General features: G+C 48.6%; 1 protein-coding gene across 2 annotated transcripts in view; it reads right to left on the reverse strand.

Annotated features, from left to right (window-relative positions):
* Positions 1–323: 323 nt before the first annotated feature.
* The window catches only part of THAP4 (THAP domain containing 4), a 48,543-nt gene continuing 23,884 nt past the window's right edge, over positions 324–24,982 (reverse strand). For both annotated transcript variants that reach the window (XM_023195081.2, XM_023195082.1), the window contains 3 exons: positions 21,323–21,432; positions 20,269–20,372; positions 324–641 (listed from right to left, as the gene is read on the reverse strand). In XM_023195081.2, the coding sequence (XP_023050849.1) occupies positions 522–641; positions 20,269–20,372; positions 21,323–21,432 (334 nt within the window). In that variant the 3' untranslated portion in view covers positions 324–521. The remainder of the gene's footprint in view (positions 642–20,268; positions 20,373–21,322; positions 21,433–24,982) is intronic.

Below are 24,982 nucleotides of genomic sequence, written 5' to 3' on the forward strand. Positions count from 1 at the left end.
AGTGGTGCAATCTTGGCTCTCTGCAACCTCCACCTCCTGGGTTCAAGCGATTCTCCTGCCTCAGCCTCCCAAGTAGGTGGGATTACGGGCGCGTGCCACCACGCCCGACTAATGTTTTGTATTTTAAGTAGAGATGGGGTTTCACCCTGTTGGCCAGGCTGGTCTTGAACTCCTGATCTCAGATAATCCACCCGCCTTGGTCTCCTATAGTACTGGGATTACAGGCATGAGCCACCACACCCAGCCTCCTTCTTGATTTCTTAGGGAAGACTTTGGAAAACAAACAGCAGCAGATAAAAAAAATGTACATCCTACACAAGTGATAATATTCAAAATCCTCAGCCATAAAAATAAAGGCCTTTTATTTGGTTTTTCTATGCCAGTACAGAAACATCTGGACGACACTCGAGCCCGCAGAGGCTCCCGGCCACACCCACTTCTGCTGCAGGGACTGTATGCCGAGGAGCCGAACCGTTGAGACACAGTAGCCAGGCCCTCCTGAGGGCTCCAGAAGCTCTAGGTTACGGGGTCACCTTCTTGTAGGTGACATGAAGATGCTGGGTCATTGGCTGTGTGGTGGTTGCCATGGAGACTGTCTGTTCAAGTTTGCCTTCAGAATTCAGCCTGAACTTCCGGGTAATCTGAGCAGGAGAATGAAACAAAAATACCTTAGTTTTATTTCAAAAGATTCAATCAACGCCCGTGTGCCCATCGCATGCCATGCACTTGTCACGGGCTGTGAGCCAGGCAGTGTCCTCGCCAGGGGACGACAGACACAGCCCAGGGCCCCTGGGCACGTCACAATCCAGGTGCCCCTCAGCTGTCTCCAGAAAACCACCAGCTGAACACAGGGACTGTTTATTTAGAAGTCACCTTTTTTTGTCGCCGGCCATACCACCCTGAACGCACCCGATCTCGTCTGACCTGGGAAGCTAAGGAGAGTTGGGCCTGGTTAGTATTTGGATGGGAGAAGTCACCTTTTTTTGGTCTCTACAAATTATATACCTGATCAGACAACCACTGAGCTTCCAATGCTTCCCTTCTCCACTGCCTCCCACTTTCACTGTAACTAGAACTGATGTCCAGTGTGTTCTTAGAAAGCTCAGAAACACCATCTTTGGAACAGCAATTCATCAGAATAAATTATAGCAGCTGTTTCCAACAAGAATCCAAGCCTATGGCAGCTAAGTCCCGAATGAGTCAGCCCTGTATGCCTGGAACGTTTGCCAGCAGATTGTGAGTGCTCACTGTCAAAAGACAGTTCTCCGATGGGCACGCACTCTCTAGTGTCCCAGATGTGGGGGGGGTCAGGTGGGGGGCACCAGAAGTGGATGAAATGGAGTTCTGCTTTTGGCCATGGCTGACGACTCTGTAACTGACCAACCCCCTCGCAGATAACCCAGATTTTAAGAAGTTTCTTTAAAGGTGTCAGAGAACCACCAAGTCAGCAAGGACCCACCCCAGAGAAAAGGAAGTGTGGAGGTGAAACCCAATTTGGAGCAACTGGCCCTGATGCTTTTGCTGCCTGGAAGTCGAGAGGTTCAAGGGGTGGAGGCTAAGAGGGATGTGGTAGCTAAGAGGCTGAGAAGCTGAGTGAGGCCTTCTGGGACTCACGGAGCTGGAGGGACAAACACTGGAATTCGGTGTCCGTCTAGGAGGAGAGGCCCAGCCGGGCGTGGTGGCATGCGCCTGGAGTCCCAGATACTCGGGAAGCTGAGGCAGGATAATTGCTTGAACCTGGGAGGTGGAGGTTGCAGTGAGCTGAGATTGCGCCACTGCACCTCAGCCTGGGCAACAGAGCAAGACTCCGTTTCTAAAAAAGAAAAAATGAAAAAAAGGAGAGGCCCAGGAAAGCACCCCAGCTTTGGGTGGGCACCCTGAAGGGTCCCATCCCAGGAGTAAGGGTTAACCAGAAACAGGCTGGTAGTCCAGTTTCAAACCAGCTCAGTCTCTTCTGAACACGAGCTGTCCATCCATGACTGACAGGCAGAAGCACAGAACTACTCTTTGGTGAGGATAACATCAAATGAAGCCTCAAGTCATCTCTACAATTTTTCACACATAATGTCTAGAATCCAAGAAAAAAAGAAAAACTCCTTATGGAGATAAGATCAAAAGAAAAAACAGGAAACAGACACCTCCCCCACCCTCACCCAGGGGATGCCAATATTGGAGTTATCAGAATATGGAGAATTTCTGCCGACAGAATTTATCAAAAAGATTAAAATAGAAATTCTGTAACTGAAAAACAATCACTCAAATTAAGGCCCCAATAATGAAATAAACAGCAGATTAGACACAGATGAAGAAAGGATTAGTAAACTGGAAAATGATCAGCAGGAAATATCCACATTGAAGCCTAGAGAATAATGGAAACTATGGATGAAAGCATAAGGGACACATTGAAAATTGCAAAAGACTGAACACATGTGTAACCAGAGACCCAGAAGGAGACAGGAAAGAAAATGGAACATGAGCAATATTTGAACAGATGATGGCCAATTTTCTGTGTCTAACAAAATATATCAAGCCACAAATTCTAATTCTATCACAGCAAAACTTTGGCTGATAATCAAAGGCAAGACAATAGAAACTTGAAAGCAGCCAGGGATGGGTGTGGGTGTAATGGTCAATTTTAGGTGTCAAATTGACCAGATTAAGGAACACCTAGAAACCTGGTAAAGGATTATTTTGAGTATGTCTGAAAGGATGTTTCCAGAGGTGACTGACCAGGTGAGGAAGATCTGCCCTCCATGAGGGTGGGCACCATCCAATAGGCTGGGGGCCCAGAGAAAATAAAAACAAAGACAAGGCAAATACATCCATCTGTTTGCTGGAGCTAGGATACACTCTTCCTCCCCTGTCCTTGGACAACTCCAGGCTCCCCAACCTTTGGACTCCCAGATGTCACCAGCACCTCCTCACTCTTCAGGGATCTGAGGCCTTTGGCCCAGGACTGAGAGTGACACCATTGGTTTCCCTGGTTCTGAAGCCTTTGGACTTGGACTGAGCCATGACACTGGCATCCCAGGGTTTCCAGCTTGTGGAGGGGGCTTTTTTTTTTTTTTTTTTGAGACAGAGTCTCGCTCTGTCACCCAGGCTGGAGTGCAGTGGCCGGATCTCAGCTCACTGCAAGCTCCGCCTCCCGGGTTTATGCCATTCTCCTGCCTCAGCCTCCCGAGTGGCTGGGGCTATAGACACCCGCCACCTCGCCCGGCTGGTTTTTTGTATTTTTTTGTAGAGACGGGGTTTCACCGTGTTAGCCAGGATGGTCTCAATCTCCTGACCTCGTGATCCGCCCATCTCGGCCTCCCAAAGTGCTGGGATTACAGGCTTGAGCCACCACGCCCGGCCATGGAGGGGGCTTTTATACTACTGAATGCTACATTCGTTAAGTGTACATGAAATATTCACGAAGTTAGGCCATATACTAGGGCATAAAATAAGTCTCCACCCTTTTTTTTTTTTTTTTTGATATGGAGTTTTGCCCTTTGCCCAGGCTGGAGTGTGCAGTGGCGCTATCTCGGCTCACTGCAAGCTCCGCCTCCCGGGTTTACACCATTCTCCTGCCTCAGCCTCCCGAGCAGCTGGGACTACAGGCGCCCGCCACCACACCCGGCTAATTTTTTTGTATTTTTAGTAAAGACGTGGTTTCACCATGTTAGCCAGGAAGGTCTCGATCTCCTGACCTTGTGATCCGCCCACCTCGGCCTCCCAAAGTGCTGGGATTATAGTTGTGAGCCACCGCATCCGGCGTCTCCAACATTTTTTAACAGACTAAAATATTAGAGAGAGGGTATGTTGTCTGGGCTTTATAGAATTGAATTAAAAATCCTGAGCAATAGAATCTATTTAAAAAATTCTCAAATATTTGGAAAATAAGTATCATATCTCTAAATAACTCTGTTCAAAGAAAAAAAAAAAAAAACTACAAAATTAGCCCGATGTGGTGGCACATGCCTGTAATCCCAGGTACTCAGGAAGCGGAGACAGGAGAATCGCTTGAACCCAGGAGGCGGAGGTTGCACTGCACTCCAGCCTGGGCAACAAGAGAGAAACTCCATTTCAAAAAAAGAAAGAAAAACAAAAAGAAAAAAATCACTAGAGAATAGCCGCAGTACTCCAGCCTGGGCAACACAGAAGACCTTGTCTTTATTGAAAGAAAAAAGAAAAAAGGAGAGAAAGAAAGGAAGGGAGGGAGGGAGGGAGGGAGGGAAGGAAAAGCAGGAAAAGAAAGAAACAAACTACAGAAATGAATGAATTTAACAAAGTCACATGATACAAGATCAATATACAACAGCCAATTGTACTTCTATATACTTGCAACAAATAACCGGAAAATTAAAAAATCATTTATAATAGCATCCCAAACCACAAAATACTTAGTAATAAATTTAACAAAATGTGTGCAAAACCAATACGTTGAAAACTACAAGAAAATGTAGGATGAGACTGATCTAAATAAATGGAGCACTTTACCATGGCACTGGATTGGAAGACTTGGTTTGCCTAAGATGGCACTTCTTCCCAAATTAATTTAGAAAGTCAAGTAATTCCAATGAAAATTTTTCTAGAAACTGACAAGCTGATTCTGAAATTCATATGGAAATGCAAACGGTCCTAGGATAGCCAAAACAATTTTGGAAAAAAGAAAAAGAAGAACAGTTGGGGAACTTCTATCACCTGATTCAATATAAAGCTAGTGATCGGCCGGGCGCGGTGGCTCAAGCCTGTAATCCCAGCACTTTGGGAGGCCGAGGCGGGCGGATCACGAGGTCAAGAGATCAAGACCATCCTGGCTAACACAATGAAACACCGTCTCTACTAAAAAAAATACAAAAAACTAGCCGGGCGTGGTGGCGGGCGCCTGTAGTCCCAGCTACTCGGGAGGCTGAGGCAGGAGAATGGCGTAAACCCGGGAGGCGGAGCTTGCAGTGAGCTGAGATCTGGCCACTGCGCTCCAGCCTGGGCCGCGACAGAGCGAGACTCCGTCTCAAAAAAAAAAAAAAAAAGCTAGTGATCAAGACAGCATGGTAACAGTATAAAGACTGAAACAGAGGCCGGGAGCAGTGGCTCAGGCCTGTAATCCCAGCACTTTGGGAGGCCGAGGTGGGCGGATCACGAGGTCAGGAGATTGAGACCATCCTGGCTAACACGGTGAAACCCCGTCTCTACTAAAAATACAAAAAATTAGCTGGGTGTGGTGGCGGGTGCCTGTAGTCCCGGCTACTCGGGAGGCTGAGGCAGGAAAATGGCGTAAACCCAGGAGGCGGAGCTTGCAGGGAGCTGAGATCGTGCCACTGCACTCCAGCCTGGGTGACAGAGCGAGACTCCGTCCCCCCCCCTCCCCAAAAAAAGACTGAAATAGAGAAGAGTGGGACAGAAGAGAGTCCTGGGGAAGCACCACACACACGAAATGAGCTGACTTTCGACAAAAGCACCGCATACTTCAGTAAGTTAAGGGTTCTCTTTTCAACAAATGGTGCTGGAAACGAGGTATCTGTATGAGGAAAAAACGTGACTACTACCTCATACCACCTAGAAATAGTAATTCCAAATAGCATGTATCTTAAAGTAAAATTATGAAATTTGTTGAAGAAAATGCAGGTGAAAATCTTTACTGCCTGGGCTAGGTGAAAAATGTTAAGACAGGACACAAAAAGCACTAACTAGAGAAGAAGAAATGGTAACAGAATTAAAACATTTGGTTCTAGACTGGGCATTTGGTTCTAGACTGGGCATTTGGTAACAGAATTAAAACATTTGGTTCTAGACTGGTGGTTCACGTCTGTAATCCCAGTGCTTGGGAGACTGAGGAGAGTGGACCACCTGACGTCAGGTCGAGACCAGCCTGGCCAACATGGTGAAACCCTGCCTTTACTAAAAATACAAAAAATTAGCTGGCCATAGTGGTGGGCGCCTGTAATCCCAGCTACTTGGGAGGCTGAGGCAGGATAATTGCTTCAACCTGGGAGGTGGAGGTTGCAGTGGGCCAAAATCACGTCATTGCACTCCAGCCTGGGCAACAAGAGCAAACTGTCTCAAAAAACAAAACAAAACAAAACCATAAAAACATTTGGTTCTTCAAAAGGAACTGTCTAGGAAACAGAAAGGCAAAGCACAGGATAGGAATATGTTGTTGGCAAGTGCACCTGATAAAGGACTTACACCCAGAACAAACAACAGACTCTTACAACTCAGGAATAACACACACACTCAAACAAATGGGCAAAAGATCTGAACGTTCATTTCACAAAACAAAAAATACAAGTGGCAAATAAGTACAACAAAAAGATGATCAGCATCGTTACTCAGCAGGGAAGTGCAAATATCACAATGAAACACCACCTTGTAGTGGCCAGGATAAAACTCAAAGGCCAACCCTTGGCAAGGCTGTGGGACAACCTTGCTGGGGTGTCAAGGGGGACAGCCACTCTGGAAGAGATTGGTGCTTACCACAGAACCAGCAGTTCCAATCCCAGGTACGCACCCAAGAGAAAAAAAAAAAAAACGTGTCCACACAAAGTTAGGTCTACACATGCTTACAGCTTCATTCATCATAGCCCGGAACTGGAAACAAATCAAATAAACATCCATCAATAGGAAGGATAAACAAAACCGACACACTCACTGGTGGACCACACAGCAACAAGCAGACACGGCACATGCAGCAGAGCGCATCCATCTCGAGAGCGCTTCAGTGAGGGAAGCAGACCGGAAACAAGTAAGTGCCTGTGCTGTGGCTCTGCTGATGAGGAGCAGCGCTAGGACACGCAGGGCTGCTCGGCTGATGAGGAGCAGCGCTAGGACACGCAGAGCTGCTCGGCTGATGAGGAGCAGCGCTAGGACACGCAGAGCTGCTCGGCTGATGAGGAGGAGCGCTAGGACACACTGAACTGCTCGAATGATGACAATGGGCACTAGACACACAGAGCTGCTTAAATGATGATAATGGGCACTAGGACACGCAGAGCTGCTCGGTCTGCAGTGGCAGAAACCGGGCTGGGGGCTGTGAGAGGGCAGCAGGGGCCGCCTGTGGAGCACAGGGCCTTTCTAGGGTGCTGGGACTGTTCTCAGTCTTGACTGGGGCAGCATTACAAGATTATATATGCTTGTCCAAATGTATCAAACTGCACACTTGAAGTGTATGCATTTATTCCATATAAAGTATACCTCAATAGAGATGATTTTTATTTTTATTTATTATTTTTTTGAGATGGAGTCTCACTCTGTCTCCCAGGCTGGAGTGCAGTGGCGCGATCTCGGCTCACTGCAAGCTCCGCCTCCCAGGTTCATGCCATTCTCCTGCCTCAGCCTCCCCAGCAGCTGGGACTACAGGTGCCTGCCACCACGCCCAGCTGATTTTTTTGTATTTTTAGTAGAGACGGGGTTTCACCATATCAGCCCGGATGGTCTCGATCTCCTGACCTCGTGATCCGCCCACTTTGGCCTCCCAAAGTGCTGGGATTACAGGCGTGAGCCATTGCGCCCGGCCAGAGATGGTTTTTAAAAAGTAGAGGCCATGATAATGAAGACAGCGTGATACTGGCATAGGGACTGACAAACAGACCACCTGGAACCAGAGAGAGAGTCAGAAGCAGACCTCTGATAAAGGATGCTGAGGGGCTCGGGGGGCGGGGGCGTCGGTGAACGGGGAGCCAGGCTCTTCAGGCAGGGTGCAGGGCAGCCGGCTCTCATCTGAGAACAAGGAGAGGGGACAGCACCACACACTATACACACCAACTCAACCCCAGGTGGACTAATGATCTAAAGGAAAGATTTTAGGTTGAACTGTGAAACTTCCAGAAAAATTCAGAATACATATTTTGACCTGTTAGTAAGGAAAGACTGCTTAACTAGGACACATTAAAAACAGAATCCATAAAGGAAGAGACTGGCAAACTGAACCACATAAAATCCAGAACCTCTGTTCTTCAAAAACAATTTGTAAAACTCAAAAGATAATCGCAAACTGAAAAAGCTATTTGCAACACATTTAGCTAACAAAGAGCTTTATTCAAATTATATAAAGAACTCTGACAAAAAAAAAAATAAATAAATAAAGAACAAATTATATAAAGCCAGAAAAGGCACAGTGGAAGATGGTCACCAGACCTGAACAGGCACCTCGCTGGAGGATGGCCTGGCAATGACGTGAAAAGATGCTCAAGCTCACATCACAGGTCGCCAGGGGCAGCCCCAGCTGCGAAGTTAGGTCCACAGCCACCCACATAAGGCAGGAAGCTGGGGAGGCTCTGCCAGGCCGGGGGCCTCTCTGAGCCTCACTGTAAAATGGGGCCTGGGCCTGGACCTGCCTCTTTTCAGGGCTGCTGCAAGGCACATGCTGCACAGACCGCACGGGGCCCTGAAGTTATAAAGCACAGACACACACAGCTCAGGGAAGGTGCAGGTCAGTAGGAGCCTGGGGATCCCGCAGGCCCTCCCCCAAAGAGTCACATGAGTCTCTTCAAACACGCTCAGTTCTCCCCTGGGGTCTGCCACCACTGCTCAGTCACTGGACATGAGCGACAAGCTGTCCCCGGGGCAAGCCGGCCCGGGACCCTCGGCAGCCCACAGGTTCCACCACACTCAGTCCACAGCTCACGAAGGCACTGCCACCCTCTGTGGGGCCTGCAGTCTGGGCCATGCCCACCAACACCCACACAAACAGTAAAGACACTCACACGTCCCATCCCAGCCTGATTCCCCAGATGCCACGGAGAAGCTAAGGCAAGGCCTCACTTCCCCAGTACAAGCCTCGCTCTCTTCAAGGGGTTCCAGCCCAGTCCTCCAGAGCGAGGGGGAACAACCGGGTGCCTCTGCATCCACGTGCAGACACCAGGTCTGAGGCTATGGCCGGCAGCATCAATCCTGACAGCCAAGGAGGGGAAATGCCCCAAACAGCAGTCAGCAGGGCCACAGTGCTTAACAAGGGCCTCAGGACATCTGTATGGGGAAAAAAGGGAAAATGGGACCTGCTACCTCACACTACAGAGAAACAATAACCCAAATATCATGTTCTTAAAAGGAAAAACTGGCCAGGCATGATGGCTCACACTTATAACCACAGCACTTTGGGAAGCCGAGGCAGGTCGATCACTTGAGGCCATGAGTTTGAGACCAGCCTGAGCAACAAAGTGAGACCCCCATCTCTATTAAAAATACAAAAAATTAGCTGGGAGTGGTCCTGCACGCCTGTAGTCTCAGCTACTTGGGAGGGTGATGTGGGAGAATCGCTTGAGCCCAGGAGGTGGAGGCTGCAGTGAGCCGAGATCGCGCTGCTGCACTCCAGCCTGGGCGACAGTGCAAAGCTCTGTCTAAAAAAAAGTAGTAATAAAATAAAAAGTAAAAAAATTTAAAAAAAGATAAAATGTAGATGAAAATCTTGTCACCCAGCAAGCAACCCGGCACAGAGCTCTGAGGTGAGGCCTCCTGGGCGAGGACGGCGCGGTGGCTCCTGCACGGCCCCCTACCGGAATGGCAGTGAAGAAATGCTGTCCACAGCGTGAATCCACAGGAGAGAGAGGAGAGGTGGCATACAGCCACAGAACGCAAGGGGCTGGAAATCAGACGCACACGGGGAACTGACACAGCCGACCCAGGAAGGGCGAGGCTGAATGCAGCAGCGGGGACAGGCGAACAGCCTGCCTTATGCCACAAAAGCTCCGTGGCATGGCCTGAGCGTCTCTGTGAGTGGCTGTGGATGAAGGCTGAGAACAGCAGGTTTGCTTGAAAATGTGTTTCAGAGGCAATTCAGCATTATTTCATGTATTTATTTTGAGACAGGGTCTCACTCTGTCACCCAGGCTGGAGTGCAGTGGCATGATCACTGCTCACTGCAACCTCCGGCTCCCAGGCTCAAGTGATTCTCCCACCTCACCCTCTCCAGTAGCTGGGACTACAGGCATGCATCCCCAAGCCTGGTTACTTTTTGCATTTTTTGTAGAAACAGGTTTTGCTATGTTGCCCAGGCTGGTCTTGAACTCCTGGGCTCAAGCGATCTCCTGCCTCAGCCCCACAAAGTGTTGGGATTACAGGCGTGAGCCACCATGCGAGGCACAGTATTCTTCTTAACAGCCAAGATTCAGTAACAACGAACTTGCCCATCAATGAGGAATGGATGAACAAAATACAGCACATCATCAATGGAATAATTCAGCCATGCAAAGGAGTGAGGCCTGAGGCATGCTCCAAGTTGGATACACCCTGGAAACCTTACACTAAGTGACAGTCTACGGCCCCAGTTCTAGGACATGCTCAGGACAGGACAGGCAATCCGCAGAGAAGGTAGATGAGTAGCAGCCAGGGGTTGGGGGAGATGGAAGTTGGGGCTGACAATTAAAAGGTACCAGGTATCTTTCTGGGGTATAAAACATGTTCTAGCCAGGGGTTGTGGCTCACGCCTGTAAGTCCAGCACTCTGGGAGGCCAAGGCAGGACTGCTTAAGTCCAGGAGTTCGAGACCAGCCTGGGCAACATGGCAAAACCTTGTCGCTACAAAATATACAAATCAATTAGCCGTGTGTGGTGGCTCATGCCTGTAATCCCCGCATTTTGGGAGGCCCAAGTGGGTATATTGCTTGAGTTCAGGAGTTCAAGACCTGCCTGGGCAAGGTGGCAAGAGCCCATCTCTACTAAAAATACAAAAAAAAAAAAAAAAGCTGGGCGTGGTGGTGCACGCCTGTGGCCCCAGCTACTAGGGAGGGTGAGGTGGGAGGATCGCTCGAGCCTGCGAGGCGGAGGTTGCAGTGAGCCAAGATCTTGCTACTGTATTCCAGCCTAGGTGATGGAACGAGACCCTCTCTTAAAAAAAAAACAAAAAAAAACCCCAAATCAAAAACAAACAAATGAAAAAATTAGCCAGTTGTGGTGGTGTGCATTTGTAGTCCCAGCTACTGAGGAGGCTGAGGTGGGAGGATCACCTGAGTCTAGGGGGGCTGAGGCTGCAGTGAGTTGTGATTGTGCCACAAAAGATAAATGTTCTAAAATTAATTGTAATGATGGGTACACAGTGCTATGAATATACTAAAACCCACAGAATTGCACACTTGGAGTGATTTGAATAGTATGTGAATATCTTTCTTTTTCTTTTTTTGTTTTCGATAACAGAGTCTCACTCTGTCGCCAGGCTGGAGTGCAGTGGTGTGATCTCAGCTCACCACAACCTCTGCCTCCCAGGTTCAAGCAGTTCTCGTGCCTCAGCCTCCTAAGTAATTGGGATTACAGGCGCCCGCCACCACGCCTGGCTAATTGTTTTGTATTCTTAGTAGAGACGGAGTTTCACCACATTGTCCAGGCTGGTCTCAAATTCCTGACCTCAGGTGATATGCCCACGTTGGCCTCCCAAAGAGCTGGGATTACAGGCGTGAGCCACTGCGCTCAGCACTGCATTATATATTTAAAAAGCCATTAAAAATACATAAGATCGTCGGGTGCAGTGGCTCGCACCTATAATCCTAGCACTTTGGGAGGCTGAGCTGGGCAGATCATCTAAGGTCGGGAGTTCAAGACCAGTCTGACCACCATGGAGACTGGAGAAACCCCATCTTTACTAAAAAATATTAAATTAGCCCAGCATGGTGGCACGTGCCTGTAATCCCAGCTACTCAGGAGGCTGAGGCAAGAGAATCGCTTGAACCTGGGAGGCGGAGGTTGCCGTGAGCTGAGATCGCACCACTGTCCAGCCTGGACAACAAGAGCGAGACTCTGTCTCAAAAAAAAAAAAAAAAAAAAGAAGAAATACATGAGACACAGCTGAGTGACAGGTATACGGCAAGCAAACATTATGGACACCAACAAGGCAGCAGCAGTCACTCCCCAGCTTCCACCACCAGCTCCCCGTACCGAGGCAACTGTGCCTCCCTCCCCCGGCAGAGGGTGACACAAGAGTCTGGGCCTCAGCTGTGCCCGGACACTGGGAGCAAGAACCAGGCAAAGGCTGCTGTGAGACCAGCCCTGGAATGGCCCTTGGCGCTGAGGTTCTGAAGGGTTTCCCTGGTTGGGACATTTCACTCATGTCAACATAATGCTGAGCAACGGAGCGTGTCCCGTGGGCTGCACGTGGAAAGGATGCTGGAAGCTCGCACCTGTTTCCTCCAGACTCTGCCCCGCGCCCTGCCCTGTGTTGACCGTGCTCTGTGTCAGCTCCTGCCACGTCCTATGAGGCCTCCTAGTGAACCTGGCTGGGGGTGGTCTGAGGGACCCCAGATATCTAAAGGCGGCCTATAAGATGCAATCCAGAACCAAAACAAACAAACAAACATAAAATTAAAAGCAACTTGGGGTGGGGCATGGTGGCCCACGCCTGTAATCCCAGCATTCTGGGAGGCTGGGGCGGGCGGATCACCTGAGGTCAGGAGTTTGAGAACAGCCTGGCCAACATGGTGAAACCCCGTCTCTACTAAAAATATAAAATTTAGCCAGGCATGGTGGCACAAGCCTGTAATTCCAGCTACTTAGGAGGCTGAGGAAGGAGAATCACTTGAATCTGGGAGGCAGAGGTTGCAGTGAGTCGAGATCATGCCACTGCACTCCAGCCTGGCTGACAAGAGTGAGACTGTCTCAAAAAAAAAAAGGGGGGAAAAAAAAAAGGTCGGGCGCAGTGGCTCACCCATGTAATCCCAACACTCTGGGAAGGCTGAGGTGGGCAGATCACTTGAGGTCAGGAGTTGGAGACCTGCCTGGCCAACATGGTGAAACCCCATCTTTACTATAAATACAAAAATTAGCCGGACATGGTGTCACATGCCTGTGATCCCAGCTACTCGGGAGGCTGAGGCAGGAGAATTGCTTGAACCTGGGAGGTGGAGGTTGCAGTGAGCTGAGATCATGCCATTGTACTCCAGTCTGGGCAACAAAGCGAGACTCCCAACTCAAAAAAAAAAGCAACTTGGAAGGAATACAGATATGGTGGAGGAAGAAGAAAACTAAAGCCTACCATTAATGTCCTTGGGGAGGTAGAGAAATTGCTGTGTCCATGAATGAAACGAGAACAGGACGCCAAGAACGAGGTGCATGGAAGACAAAGGGGCTCATGGAGTTAAGAGTTCAACAGCAAAACAAAATGTTTCACACAACTGCTGGACGTCAACAACGAGGAAACCTCCCCAGAAAACAGAGCAAGAGATAGGAGGAAAAAGAAAGGGAGATCAGGGCCGGGCGCGGTGGCTCAAGCCTGTAATCCCAGCACTTTGGGAGGCCGAGGTGGGTGGATCACGAGGTCAGGAGATCGAGACCATCCTGGCTAACACGGTGAAACCCCATCTCTACTAAAAAATACAAAAAACTAGCCAGGCGAGGTGGCGGCGCCTGTAGTCCCAGCTACTCCGGAGGCTGAGGCAGGAGAAAGGCGTGAACCCGGGAGGCGGAGCTTGCAGTGAGCCGAGATCGTGCCCCTGCACTCCAGCCTGGGCGACAGAGCGAGACTCCATCTCACAAAAAAGAAGAAAAAGAAAGGGAGATCAGAAAACAAAAGGTCACTTCAGGAGTTCCAGGAGAAGCGGGGGCAGTGGGGAGGGAGTCTCAGGATGGCAGCTCTACTCCTTGGTCTCAACAGAGCAGACCAAGTAGCTCTGAAAGAGTTCTGCAGGTGGAATTCAGGAGTGCCCAAGCTGAGTTTTAGATACCGGCAGAACGCACGGTGCTGACTCAGGGATAAGCGTGTAGACATTAAGAGAACGCACGGTGCTGACTCAGGGATAAGCGTGTAGACATTAAGCAAACAAACAAAGTAACATTTTTAACTCAAAAAGGGTATGCTGACAAGGAACAGCCATTGTGGAGCCCGTGATCTGGCTGCGAGTGTGGGGGTCCGCTGTATTGTGGAGCCCGTGATCTGGCTTTGAGTGTGGGGGCTCAGCTGTAACAATGGTAACCCAGTAAAATCAGGACACACACTCTCCGGGAAGGCGGGAGTAGGACATGCATGGGAGCTGACTTGGGGGGTACGGGAGCAGAATCTTCATCCACGGTGAGCCGGCGCTCTGTCAATAAGGCGTAGGCGGCAATCGACAATCAAGAGGGAGCAATCAACACACCTCATGGCTAAATATGGAGCTAAAAACTAAATGACTCAGTTAAAAGAGTTGAGACCGTTCACCTCTACGGAACAAGAAATAAGGGTCAGTTGAGTGGGAACGCTGTTTGTGTAACAGAACTCTCAAACTGACAGATGAAGAAGAAAAAAAAGGCCAAAGAGAATTTCAATCATATGATTAGGAAGTCTGATTTAAAGACAAACAGCCATGCATTGCTTAAGGACAGAAACATTCTGAGAAATGTGCCATTCGGTGATGTCATCATTGTGTAAACATCGCAGCGTGCACCTACACAAACCTACATGGAATGGCCGCCTCCACACCTTGGCTCTCTGGGACAGCCCATCACTCCTTGGCTGGAAAAACCTGCACAGCATGTAGTCACATGTATATGTATATGTACAATATATAGACTGTACTATGTACTATAGGCAACTGTAACACAATGCAAAGTATTTGTGCATCTAAACATAGGAAAGGTACAGTAAAAATTCAGTATAAAAGATTTTTAGGCCAGGTGCGGTGGCTCACACCTGTAATCCCAGCACTTTGGGAGGCTGAGGTGGGCAGATCACGAGGTCAGGTGTTTGAGAGCAGCCTGGCTAACACAGTGAAACCCCGTCTCTACTAAAAAATACAAAAAATTAGCCGGATGTGGTGGCGGATGCCTGTGGTCCCAGTAACTTGGGAGGCTGAGGCAGAAGAATGGCATGAACTCGGGAGGCAGAGCTTGCCGTGAGCCGAGATCGCACCACTGCACTCCAGCCTGGGCGACAGAGCGAGACTCCGTCTCAAAAACAACAACAAGAAGTCCACCTGTCTAGGGCATGCACTGTGAGAGGAGCTGGTGGGACTGGCAGTTGCTCTGGGTAAGTCAGTGAGCTAGTGGTGGGTGAATGTGAAGGTCTAGGACATGACCACACTACCATAAACTTTACAAATACAGTACAGTTAGGCTGCATTAAATTTATGAAAATATTTTTATTTTTAAAAAGTAATTGTGCTACATTAAATGGCTTCTGTTACTCATGAAGTAACAGAAATTTTTCAGCTCCATTACAATCTTATGGCCCCACCATCATACATGGAGTCAGTCGGTCACTGAGGGAAACTGTTTTCTTTTTCCCTGAGATGGAATTTTGCTCTTGTCACCCAGGCTGGAGTGCAATGGCACGATCTTGGCTCACTGCAACCTCAGCCTACCAGTTTCAAGCGATTCTCCTGCTTCAGCCTCCTAAGTAGCTGGGATTCCAAGCACCCGCCACCATGCCTGGCTAATTTTTGTATTTTTAGTAGAGACGGTTTCACCTGGTTGGCCAGACTGATCTTGAACTCCTGACCTCAGATGATCCACCCGCCTCAGCCTCCCAAAGTGCTGGGATTATAGGCGTGAGCCATTGTGCCCAGCTGTAAAACTTCTTTATGCAGCACATAAAGTTACAGAACTCGGAACTCAACAAGGAAGACACATTTCCCCCAACACTCACTGGAAAGATGAGAAACACTGACTTTGTATTTGGCTACAAAGAAGTCCCAGGAAACTCCCCCAACACGGTAATAACAGGGACAGCTCCCTACACATCCGCACAGGCCCAGTAGGACAGACAGGCCCTCCAAGACCCGGCCTTGCTTCCTTCTCTCCTTCTGGCCTCAAGGTCCTTGCCTTGCGTGTGCTTCCTGGTTTCCTTGGTCCTGCTGATGTCAACCCAACGGGGAGGCCCAGCCCCTCAGGTTGTGCTTCCAGCTTCTGTCTGTTAAGTCACTCCGCAGAGGACCCCAAAGCCTCCGGGGTGCAGGCGCTGCATGGCACAGTGCCTTCCCCTGAGCACCACACCCAGGCTTCCCAACTCCATTGTCTCTCTCCATTTGCAGAAAAAGAGGCACTTTTTAATTAATAAAACCCAAATCTAGTTATTTAGCAAAAATAAACAAGCAAACAAACAAACAAAAATCCTGGTAAAATAGATAACCTTTGGCAAGTATGATCAAGAAAAAGAGAAAACACACACAAAACATCAATAAAAGAGAAGTGACATAGAATGGCAGATCAAGAGAAAACAGTATCTATTACTGCTTCTAAAAATTCTGAAAATCTCATGAAACGGACACTTTTCCAGGAGAACAATGAATCTGCAGATGAAGCCAAGTAAGAATGTGGAGAGATGAGCAGTCATGGAACAAAGTAAAAACACAGCTGAGGTCTGGTTCCCAGACATCTTCCCAGAGAGGCCGACCAACTCCCATGGGGCCACCCTTTGCCAGCGAACATCTGCAAAAACTAAGAAGCTCCCAGTTAGCCTGTGAATAACTCCAATATCAAAATGGACAACGATGTCTAAAACCAACATATCATGACAACTTAGGGTTATCCCCGAAAACAAACATGGCCCAGCACTGATGAGCTATTAATATATATTAATATAATTTATTAGAGCAGCCCCCAAACTTTTTGGCCCCAGGAACTAGTTTCGTGGAAGACAATTTTCCACAGCTTGGGGGGTAGGGGTGGTTTCGGGACGAAACTGTTCCATCTCAGATCATCAGGCATTAGATTCTCATTACGAGGGAAACCTAGATCCCTCACATGTGCAATTCACAGCAGGGTTTGCGCTCCTATGAGAATCTAATGCTGCCACCTGATGGACAGGAGGTGGAACTCAGGTGGTCATGCTAACTCACCTGCTGGCCACTCATCTCCTGCAGTGAGGGCTGGTTCTTAAGAGGCCACAGCCAGCCTGGGGTTGAGGACACCTGATTTACTGCATTAACAGCTTCAAGAGGAAGGCAAGTGGGGAAAACATAGACTCATCCCCAAAAGGTTATAAAAGCATTTAATGAAATTCAAAATTCATTCCTGAATACAAATGTTTTTTTTTTTTTTGAGATGGAGTCTTGCTCTGTCACCCAGGCTGGAGTGCAGTGGCGCTATCTTGGCTAACTGCAAGCTCCACCTCCTGGGTTCACGCCATTCTCCTGTCTCAGCCTCCCAAGTAGCTGGGACTACAGGTGCCTGCCACCACACCCGGCTAATTTTTTGTATTTTTTGTAGAGACGGGGTTTCACCGTGTTAGTCAGGATGGTCTTGATCTCCTGACCTCATGATCCACCCGCCTTGGCCTCCCAAAGTGCTGGGATTACAGGCGTGAGTCATCACGCCCGGCCCCTGAATACAATTCTTAACCTACTAGAAACTGAATCTTCTTAACTTGAAAAAGACTGCCTTAACCAAGACATGCACCTGCACTGGAAAAAAAAAAAGTAGAAAAATTTTACAACTTACAAAAAAGGTTATCCAGCTGGACGCCATGGCTCATGCCCAATCCCAGCACTTTAGGAAGTTGAGGCAGGTGGATTGCTTGAGGTCAGGAATTTGAGACCAGCCTGGTCAACATGGTGAAACCCCGTCTCTACTAAAAATACAAAAATTAGCTGGGCATGGTGGTGCACGCCTGTAACCCCAGCTACTCGGAAGGCTGAGGCATGAGAATCACTTGAACTCAGGAGGCGGAGGTTGCAGTGAGCCGAGATTGTGCCACTGCACTCCAGCCTGGGCAACAGAGTGAGACTCCGTCTCAAAAATAAAAAGGCTACCTTCTTATCTACCAATAAGTAATTTACCGTGAGCATCTTACAGGTGGTGACACACAGATCTATTTCCACTAGAGTCAGGGACAAGCAACATTCATGCCTGCTGTTCTCTCCATGCTGTACCTAAGATCCTGGCTGTCCCAAAGTTACACAAGTGGCCCAGTTCGACACAGGGAAATCAGAAGTATCCACACAATGACCAATAATCAATTTGAAGATTAAACGGAAAAAAAAAACTGTACTTACAAGCAACAAAAATGATAAAGCACTTGAGTTTACCCTAACATGAAAGGTACAAGACCTATATGATTAAAACTACGAAGAAATAAAGCTTTTATATATACTATAATACACAAAACATGACCTACAGTCACCATAATACACTGCCATGCTGCTGTATATTGTTATCCATGAAAATATGTCAATTCTTCCCAAATTCACTCATGTATTCAATGCGGTCTTGATGTACATTTTATAAACCTTGAGATGTTTATTCAAAAGTTCATCTAGTAGAGAAAGTGCTTAAGAATGACTAAGAAAATTTGGAGGAAAAATGTGGGACACGTTCCCTTAGACATTAACATGTAATATACAGCTGTGAGAGCTAAAAATGTGTTACTGGTAATGAAGTGGACAAGCAAAGGAAGACACAGAAACAAGGCTGAGCACAGTGGCTCACGCCTGTAAATCCCAGCGCTTTGGGAGGCTGAGGCAGGCGGATCACTTGAGGTCAGGAGTTTGGGACGAGCCTGGCCAACATGGCAAAACCCCATCTCTACCAAAAATACAAAAATTAGCCCGGTGTGGTGGCGTGTGCCAGTAATCCCAGCTACTCGGGAGGCTGAGGCAGGAGAATCACTTGAACCAGAGAGGTGGAGACTTCAGTGAGCTGAGGTTGCACCATTGCACTCCAGCCTGGGAAACAGAGCAAGACTCCTTCTCAAAAAAAGAAAAAAGAAAAAAACAAACAGACCCCTATATTTATGTGGATGTGGCTTAATATATGTATGACACTCCAAATCTGTGGGGTCAGGATGAATTCAATGAGTGGTGTTGGGACCACTGGGCCACTCATCTGGAAAAGTTAGAATTATACGCTGCATCACTCAAAAAACAAATGTGAGAGAGATTAAAGGTCTAGGTGTTAATGTAAAAAGGAAAGCTGTAAGAATACAAGAAATGAAAGAACAGGCTGGGCGCAGTGACTCATGCCTGTAATTCCAGCACTGTAGGAGGTCGAGGCGGGTGCATCATGACGTCAGGAGATCGAGACCATCCTGGCTAACATGGTGAAACCCTGTCTCTACCAAAAATACAAAAAAATTAGCTGGTCATGGTGGCGGGCGCCTGTAGTCCCAGCTACCCGGGACACTGAGGCAGGAGAATGGTGTGAACCTGGGAGGCGGAGCTTGCAGTGAGCTGAGATCGCATCACTGCACTCCAGCCTGGGTGACAGAGCGAGACTCTGTCTCAAAAAAAAAAAACAACAAAAAAAGAAAATGAGAGAATGTTTTTATCATTTTGGAGTGGACAACAACTTTCTTAGCAGGAACCCAAATCCAAACATTGTAAAGGAAACAGCCCAGAGGCAACAATAGGAAAGCTGAGCACCTGTGGGGTACAACCCATCATGGACCAGGTCACACTCTAGGGAAATATGTGTCGCAAATAAAGCAGATGACAGATTAACCCATGGCATATAGAAAGCTCCCACAAATCCTTGAAAAAAAAAAAGGACAATCCGGCCAGGCGCAGTTGCTCATGCCTGTAATCCCAGCACTTTGGGAGACCAAAGTGGGTGGATCACCTGAGATCGGGAGTTCAAGACCAGCCTGACCAACATGGAGAAACCCTGTCTCTACCAATAATACAAAATTAGCTGGGTATGGTGGTGCACGCCTGTAATCCCAGCTATCTGGGAGGCTGAGGCAGGAGAATCGCTTGAACCGAGGCGGAGGTTGTGGTGAGTGGAGATTCCGGCACTGCACTCCAGCCTGGGCAACAAGAGCAAAACTCCGCCTCAAAAAAGGGGCAATCCATAGAAAAACAGGCAAAGACTTTGAACATCAAGTACACAGAATAAGCAGCACAAACGGCCAGTGAGCATGGGGAATGAGCCCTCCCGCTTCTAAGTGAGATTCAGAACATGAGTGATATTTCATCTTTTATCTCTCAGATTTGAAAGGACCGAAATTCTGAAAATACACCATGTTGTTAAGGAGTGGGGAACAAGTTACCCTCATGCAAGGGATAGTGGGAGGATAATCATGAAGAAATACAATCTGATAGCGTGTATCAAATTAAAAATGTACCTGTCCTTTGATCCAGAAATTTAACTGGGAAAATTTTATCTATACATACGGATATAGCTGCAGACGTGGACAACCCAAATGTAAAACGATGTTCGTAACTAACAACAAACTTCAAATAAACCGAACCACCCACCAGCTGAGGAGTCGGCAATGAAATGAGGGAATGTCCACCCTGGGATGGTCCGAGAAGGGAAAGAATGAGACAGTGAGGACAGGCCTGTGAGACGCAGTGGCAACACACGCACTGCCTCACGGTGGAGGAAAAGGCTGACTCCACAGACCTCTGCAAACACAAGACAGGAGGGTGCTGGGGCAGGGCTGGGAGGGGCTCACCTGCTCCACGTGGGGCTCCTTGGCGAAGGAGATCCTGGCGATGGAGTGGGATGCGATGCACAGCTCCTGCCCGTTCACCTCGCCCTCCTCCACCTCTACCACACCTGCAAGGGAAAGGCGGTCAGCTCACCCAGCAGCTGCTCGGCTCGCAGAGAGGCAGCCTTGACTCTCCTTGCCTGCAAGCCAGGACTCCACAGGAGACCCCAACTCTGCAGCCATGGGGGCAACGATACTTCCTCTCCTCCCTGCTTCACCCTGTGGATACAGAGGGAAAGCCACAACTCTCCTCACAGCACAGCCAGGTGCTCTATGGAAGGCCCCCTCTCCAGAGGTGCCCGGGGCCCCAGCCCTCCCACCTCCACCCATCAATCAGCCTGGCAGAACCACCCCTAGTACATGCAGTGGCAGGTGGGGATGGACGTCCAGGAAGAAACACTGATCTAGAGTCACGCAGGCTGGTTTTTTTTTTGAGACAGAATCTCGCTCTATTGCCCGGGCTGCAGTGCAGTGGCGTAGTCTTGGCTCACTGCAACCTCTACCTCCCAGAATCAAGTGATTCTCCTGCCTCAGCCTCCCAAGTGGCTGGGATTACACGCGTGCACCACCACATCCAGCTCATTTTTGTATTTTTAGTAGAGACGGGATTTCACCATGTTGGCCAGGCTGGTCTTGAACTCCTGACCTCGTGATCCGCCCGCCTTGGCCTCCCAGAGTGCTGGGATTACAGGCGTGAGCCACAGCGGCCGGCCTGTTTTCCAGTGGTTCCTAATGAATGCACAGAGCTCATGACCATTTCTGCCGATACGGCACTGGGCAAACGGGCCCTCTCATGGTCGGGGAGTTGCACACACACAACCTGTGTGCAGAGGCCTCTGCAGCTACACAGACGGCCCCGCAGGCTCCCACAACCACTGTTATCACTCAGGGCCATCCCCATGGTCCCCACCAGCACATGCCTCAGCAGGGTTGCCAATGGGCGTCCCCGCACCCCTGCTTAGAATGCAGGCAGTGGCCTCCCATGGCCAGCACCCCCACCCTACAGACCAGGCCTCACCTGTGTTCTGGGCGCTGACAAAGGCCACCTTGTTGGTGTCGGGCTTGAGGCGGATGAAGCCACACTCTCTGTGCATCGGCTTGCGCGTGTCCGGGTGGAAGGAGTTGAACCTGGATGGGAAGTTGGGGATGGGAAGCCTAGGCACTGGCCTCCAACATGGTGTGGGCTGCGTGGATGCCAGGACTATCCATGCTGCCCTCCAGGCGGCTGTTCCAGCCACGCCCACACACCTGCCCGTCCCCACCACCACTCTGCTCATTTTGGCTGTGTTTGTCTTACCTGCTGACCCTCCACTCCCGAAGATGGGCTGCTCCAGCCACACCCACACACCTGCCTGCCCCCTCCACCACTGTGCTCATTTTGGCTGGGTCTGTCTTACCTGCTGACCCTCAGCTCCTGAAGACAGGACTTGTTCTTAATCACCTCAGGGCATATCCTTGCCCTAGGTCCATTAGCCCAGGCCTCACACAGTGTCAGCCCTGAGCATTCCCTTGCAGTCAGCTTCACCCTGACACAACCTTTCTCTTTTGAGCTATGTTCTTGTGTAAGAATCTAATCAATTCCTATGGTAAGAAACAGAACAGGTGCTGAGTTATGGTATGGTTTCTTATCACCCTTCATCATTAGTGCAAATACTCAACAGTAGAAGACAGGCGTGTGCATCCTGAACTGAGGGCACAAACCCATGGCTTAGAAACTAACTCGCTGGCATGGTGACTCAGGGCTATAACCCCAGCAATTCCAGAGGCCCACTCAGGTAGATTTCTTGAGCCTAGGAATTTGAGACAGGGTTGGGCAACACAGACCCTGTTGCTACAAAAATAAAGACAAAAAAAAAAAAGCCTCATTTATCATTTCACCAACCTTATGAGTTCCTACAGGGACTCCATCTCTATGATTCTTAGAGACAATTTTTTTTTTTTCTCTGACACTCAGGGCTGGTGTGCAGTGGCATGATCTCAGCTCATGCAACCTCTCCTTTTTGGGTTCAAGTGATTCTCCTGCCTCGGCCTCCCAAGTAGCTGGGATTACAGACATGCACCACCACACCCAGCTTTTTTTTTTTTTTTTTGAGACGGCATTGCTTTCTTGTTGCCCAGGCTAGAGTGCAATAGCGCGATCTTGGCTCACCGCAACCTCAGCCTCCCAGGATCAAGCGATTCTCCTGCCTCAACCTTCCCGAGTAGCTGGGATTACAGGAATGCGCCGCCATACCCAGCTAGTTTTGTATTTTCAGTAGAGATCGGGTTTCTCCATGCTGGTCAGGCTGGTCTCAAACTCCCGACCTCAGGTGACCCGCCTGCCTTGGTCTCCCAAACTGCTGGGATTACAGGCGTGAGCTACCATGCCCGGCCACACACCCAGCTAATTTTTGTAGTTATTTTTAGCAGAGACACAATTTCACCACATTGGCCAGGCTGGTCTCAAACTTCTGACTTCTAGCGATCCACCCGCCTTGGCCTCCCAGTGTGCTGGGAATACAGGTGTGAGCCACCACACCTGGCCAAGATAAACTTCTTATTTATTTATTTATTTATTTTTAAGGCAGGGTCTCACTGTGTTGCCTAGGCTGGTCTCGGATTCCTGGGCTCAAGTGATCCACCCACCTCGGCCTCCCAAAAGTGCTGGGATTACAGGCATGAGCCACTGCGCCTGGCCAAGCTAAACTGCTGCTGGGCTAGTGACAGTGCTACACCTTAGAGAATGGTGCATGCTCACTAACATAACCCTGACAAAGAAATACATTTAGGCCAGGCGCGGTGGCTCAAGCCTGTAATCCCAGCACTTTGGGAGGCCGAGACGGGTGGATCACGAGGTCAGGAGATCGAGACCATCCTGGCTAACATGGTGAAACCCCGTCTCTACTAAAAAATACAAAAACTAGCCGGGCGAGGTGGCGGGCGCCTGTAGTCCCAGCTACTCGGGAGGCTGAGGCAGGAGAATGGCATAAACCCGGGAGGCGGAGCTTGCAGTGAGCTGAGATCCAGCCACTGTACTCCAGCCTGGGTGACAGAGCGAGACTCCGTCTCAAAAAAAAAAAAAGAAATACATTTATACCATACTCTAGGACACACACACAAACACATATACCATCACATTGACTGAAATATATTTTCCATTCTGGTTCATTTTTCTTCAAATGCTAGTCACAAAATTGACTTTCTGACCTTTTAGTGGGTTACAATCTAGAGTTTAAAAAAGACTGCCTCGGTTCTGGGGTATTTTCTATTATCCAGAATCTCACCTTTCGGTTTATGTGCAGATATATTACTTTGACCTCATCCATTCAATCAAGAATAATGTAAAAAAGTATGAGATATTTATAAAAACAATGAGATCTTCTAAAAGGGGACAGAGGGTATCACAGCTGGGGGTCCGAGAGTCAGGAGCCCAGCCCAGTTCTGAAACTGCTAGGCATTATACAAATAGTACCAAGTTGGATTAGTAAGATTCTTTTTTTTTTTTTTTTTTTTGAGACGGAGTCTCTCCCTGTCGCCCAGAGGCTGGAGTGCAGTGGCACCATCTCGGCTCACTGCAAGCTCCGCCTCCTGGGTTCACACCATTCTCCTGACTCAGCCTCCCGAGTAGCCGGAACTACAGGCGCCCGCCACCACGCCCGGCTAATTTTTTTTTATTTTTAGCAGAGACAGGGTTTCACTGTGTTAGCCAGGATGGTCTTGATCTCCTGACCTTGTGATTCGCCCACCTCGGCCTCCCAAAGTGCTGGGATTACAGGCGTGAGTCACCAAACCCGGCCCAGATTCTTAACATACAGTTATGTAATGAAGACTGAGGAGGGAAGAGTTTGCTTTTTATATTTTATTGCTGAAACTTTAAAAAAACTGTGTATTACTTCTATGATTAGAAAATAAACATACTTCAACCATTCCCCATCCCTGATGGCTTTCCTCTACTTCAGAGGCCTACATTGCTGTCTCCCTAAAAGCAATTTCTCCAACTGTGGGGTGGAGGTGGTAGGAAGTGATAGCTGAAGGACCTCAAGGGGCTTCTGCTTTCTTGTATGGTAAGAATATGAGAACCACATACTAACAGCTTCCTTGTGATCCCAGATAAGTCAGGGCGTATAAAATACAACCATGCACTATTACTTTCAGTAATACTTGGTGACTAATTTTTTCTTTTTTCTGAGACAGGGTCTCACTCTGTCACCCAGGTTGGAGTATACTGGTATGATCACGGCTCACTGTAGCCTTGGCCCTCCCTGGGTTCAAGCAATCCTCCCACCTCAGTTTCTCGAGTAGCTGGGACTACAGGCATGTGTCACCACACCTGGCTAAATAAATACTTATAGTAGAGACAAGGTATCACTATGTTGCCCAGGCCGGTCTTGAATTCCTGAGCTCAAGCAATCCTCCTGACTTGGCCTCCAAAGTACCGGGATTACAGGTATGAGTTACCGCACTGGCCACGTGATTTATTTTGATACATAAATTAAGTATATGCATTTGTTTTTATGTTTGGATTAATAAGCCTGTAATTTGGTGGTCAGCTTAATATCACCAAAAATATAACAAAACCAGAAAGTACCATTTTTACCAACTCTGTGCCTCAGTTGCACATTCAGGCAAGAGGATGCCTTTCTGAAATAGATGGACAAGTTCCTTTTACACCTTCCTGCTTGGCCTTTGTCTGTCTTTG

The sequence above is a fragment of the Piliocolobus tephrosceles genome, chromosome 11, assembly GCF_002776525.5.
Source record: "Piliocolobus tephrosceles isolate RC106 chromosome 11, ASM277652v3, whole genome shotgun sequence".
Lineage (NCBI taxonomy): Eukaryota > Metazoa > Chordata > Mammalia > Primates > Cercopithecidae > Piliocolobus > Piliocolobus tephrosceles.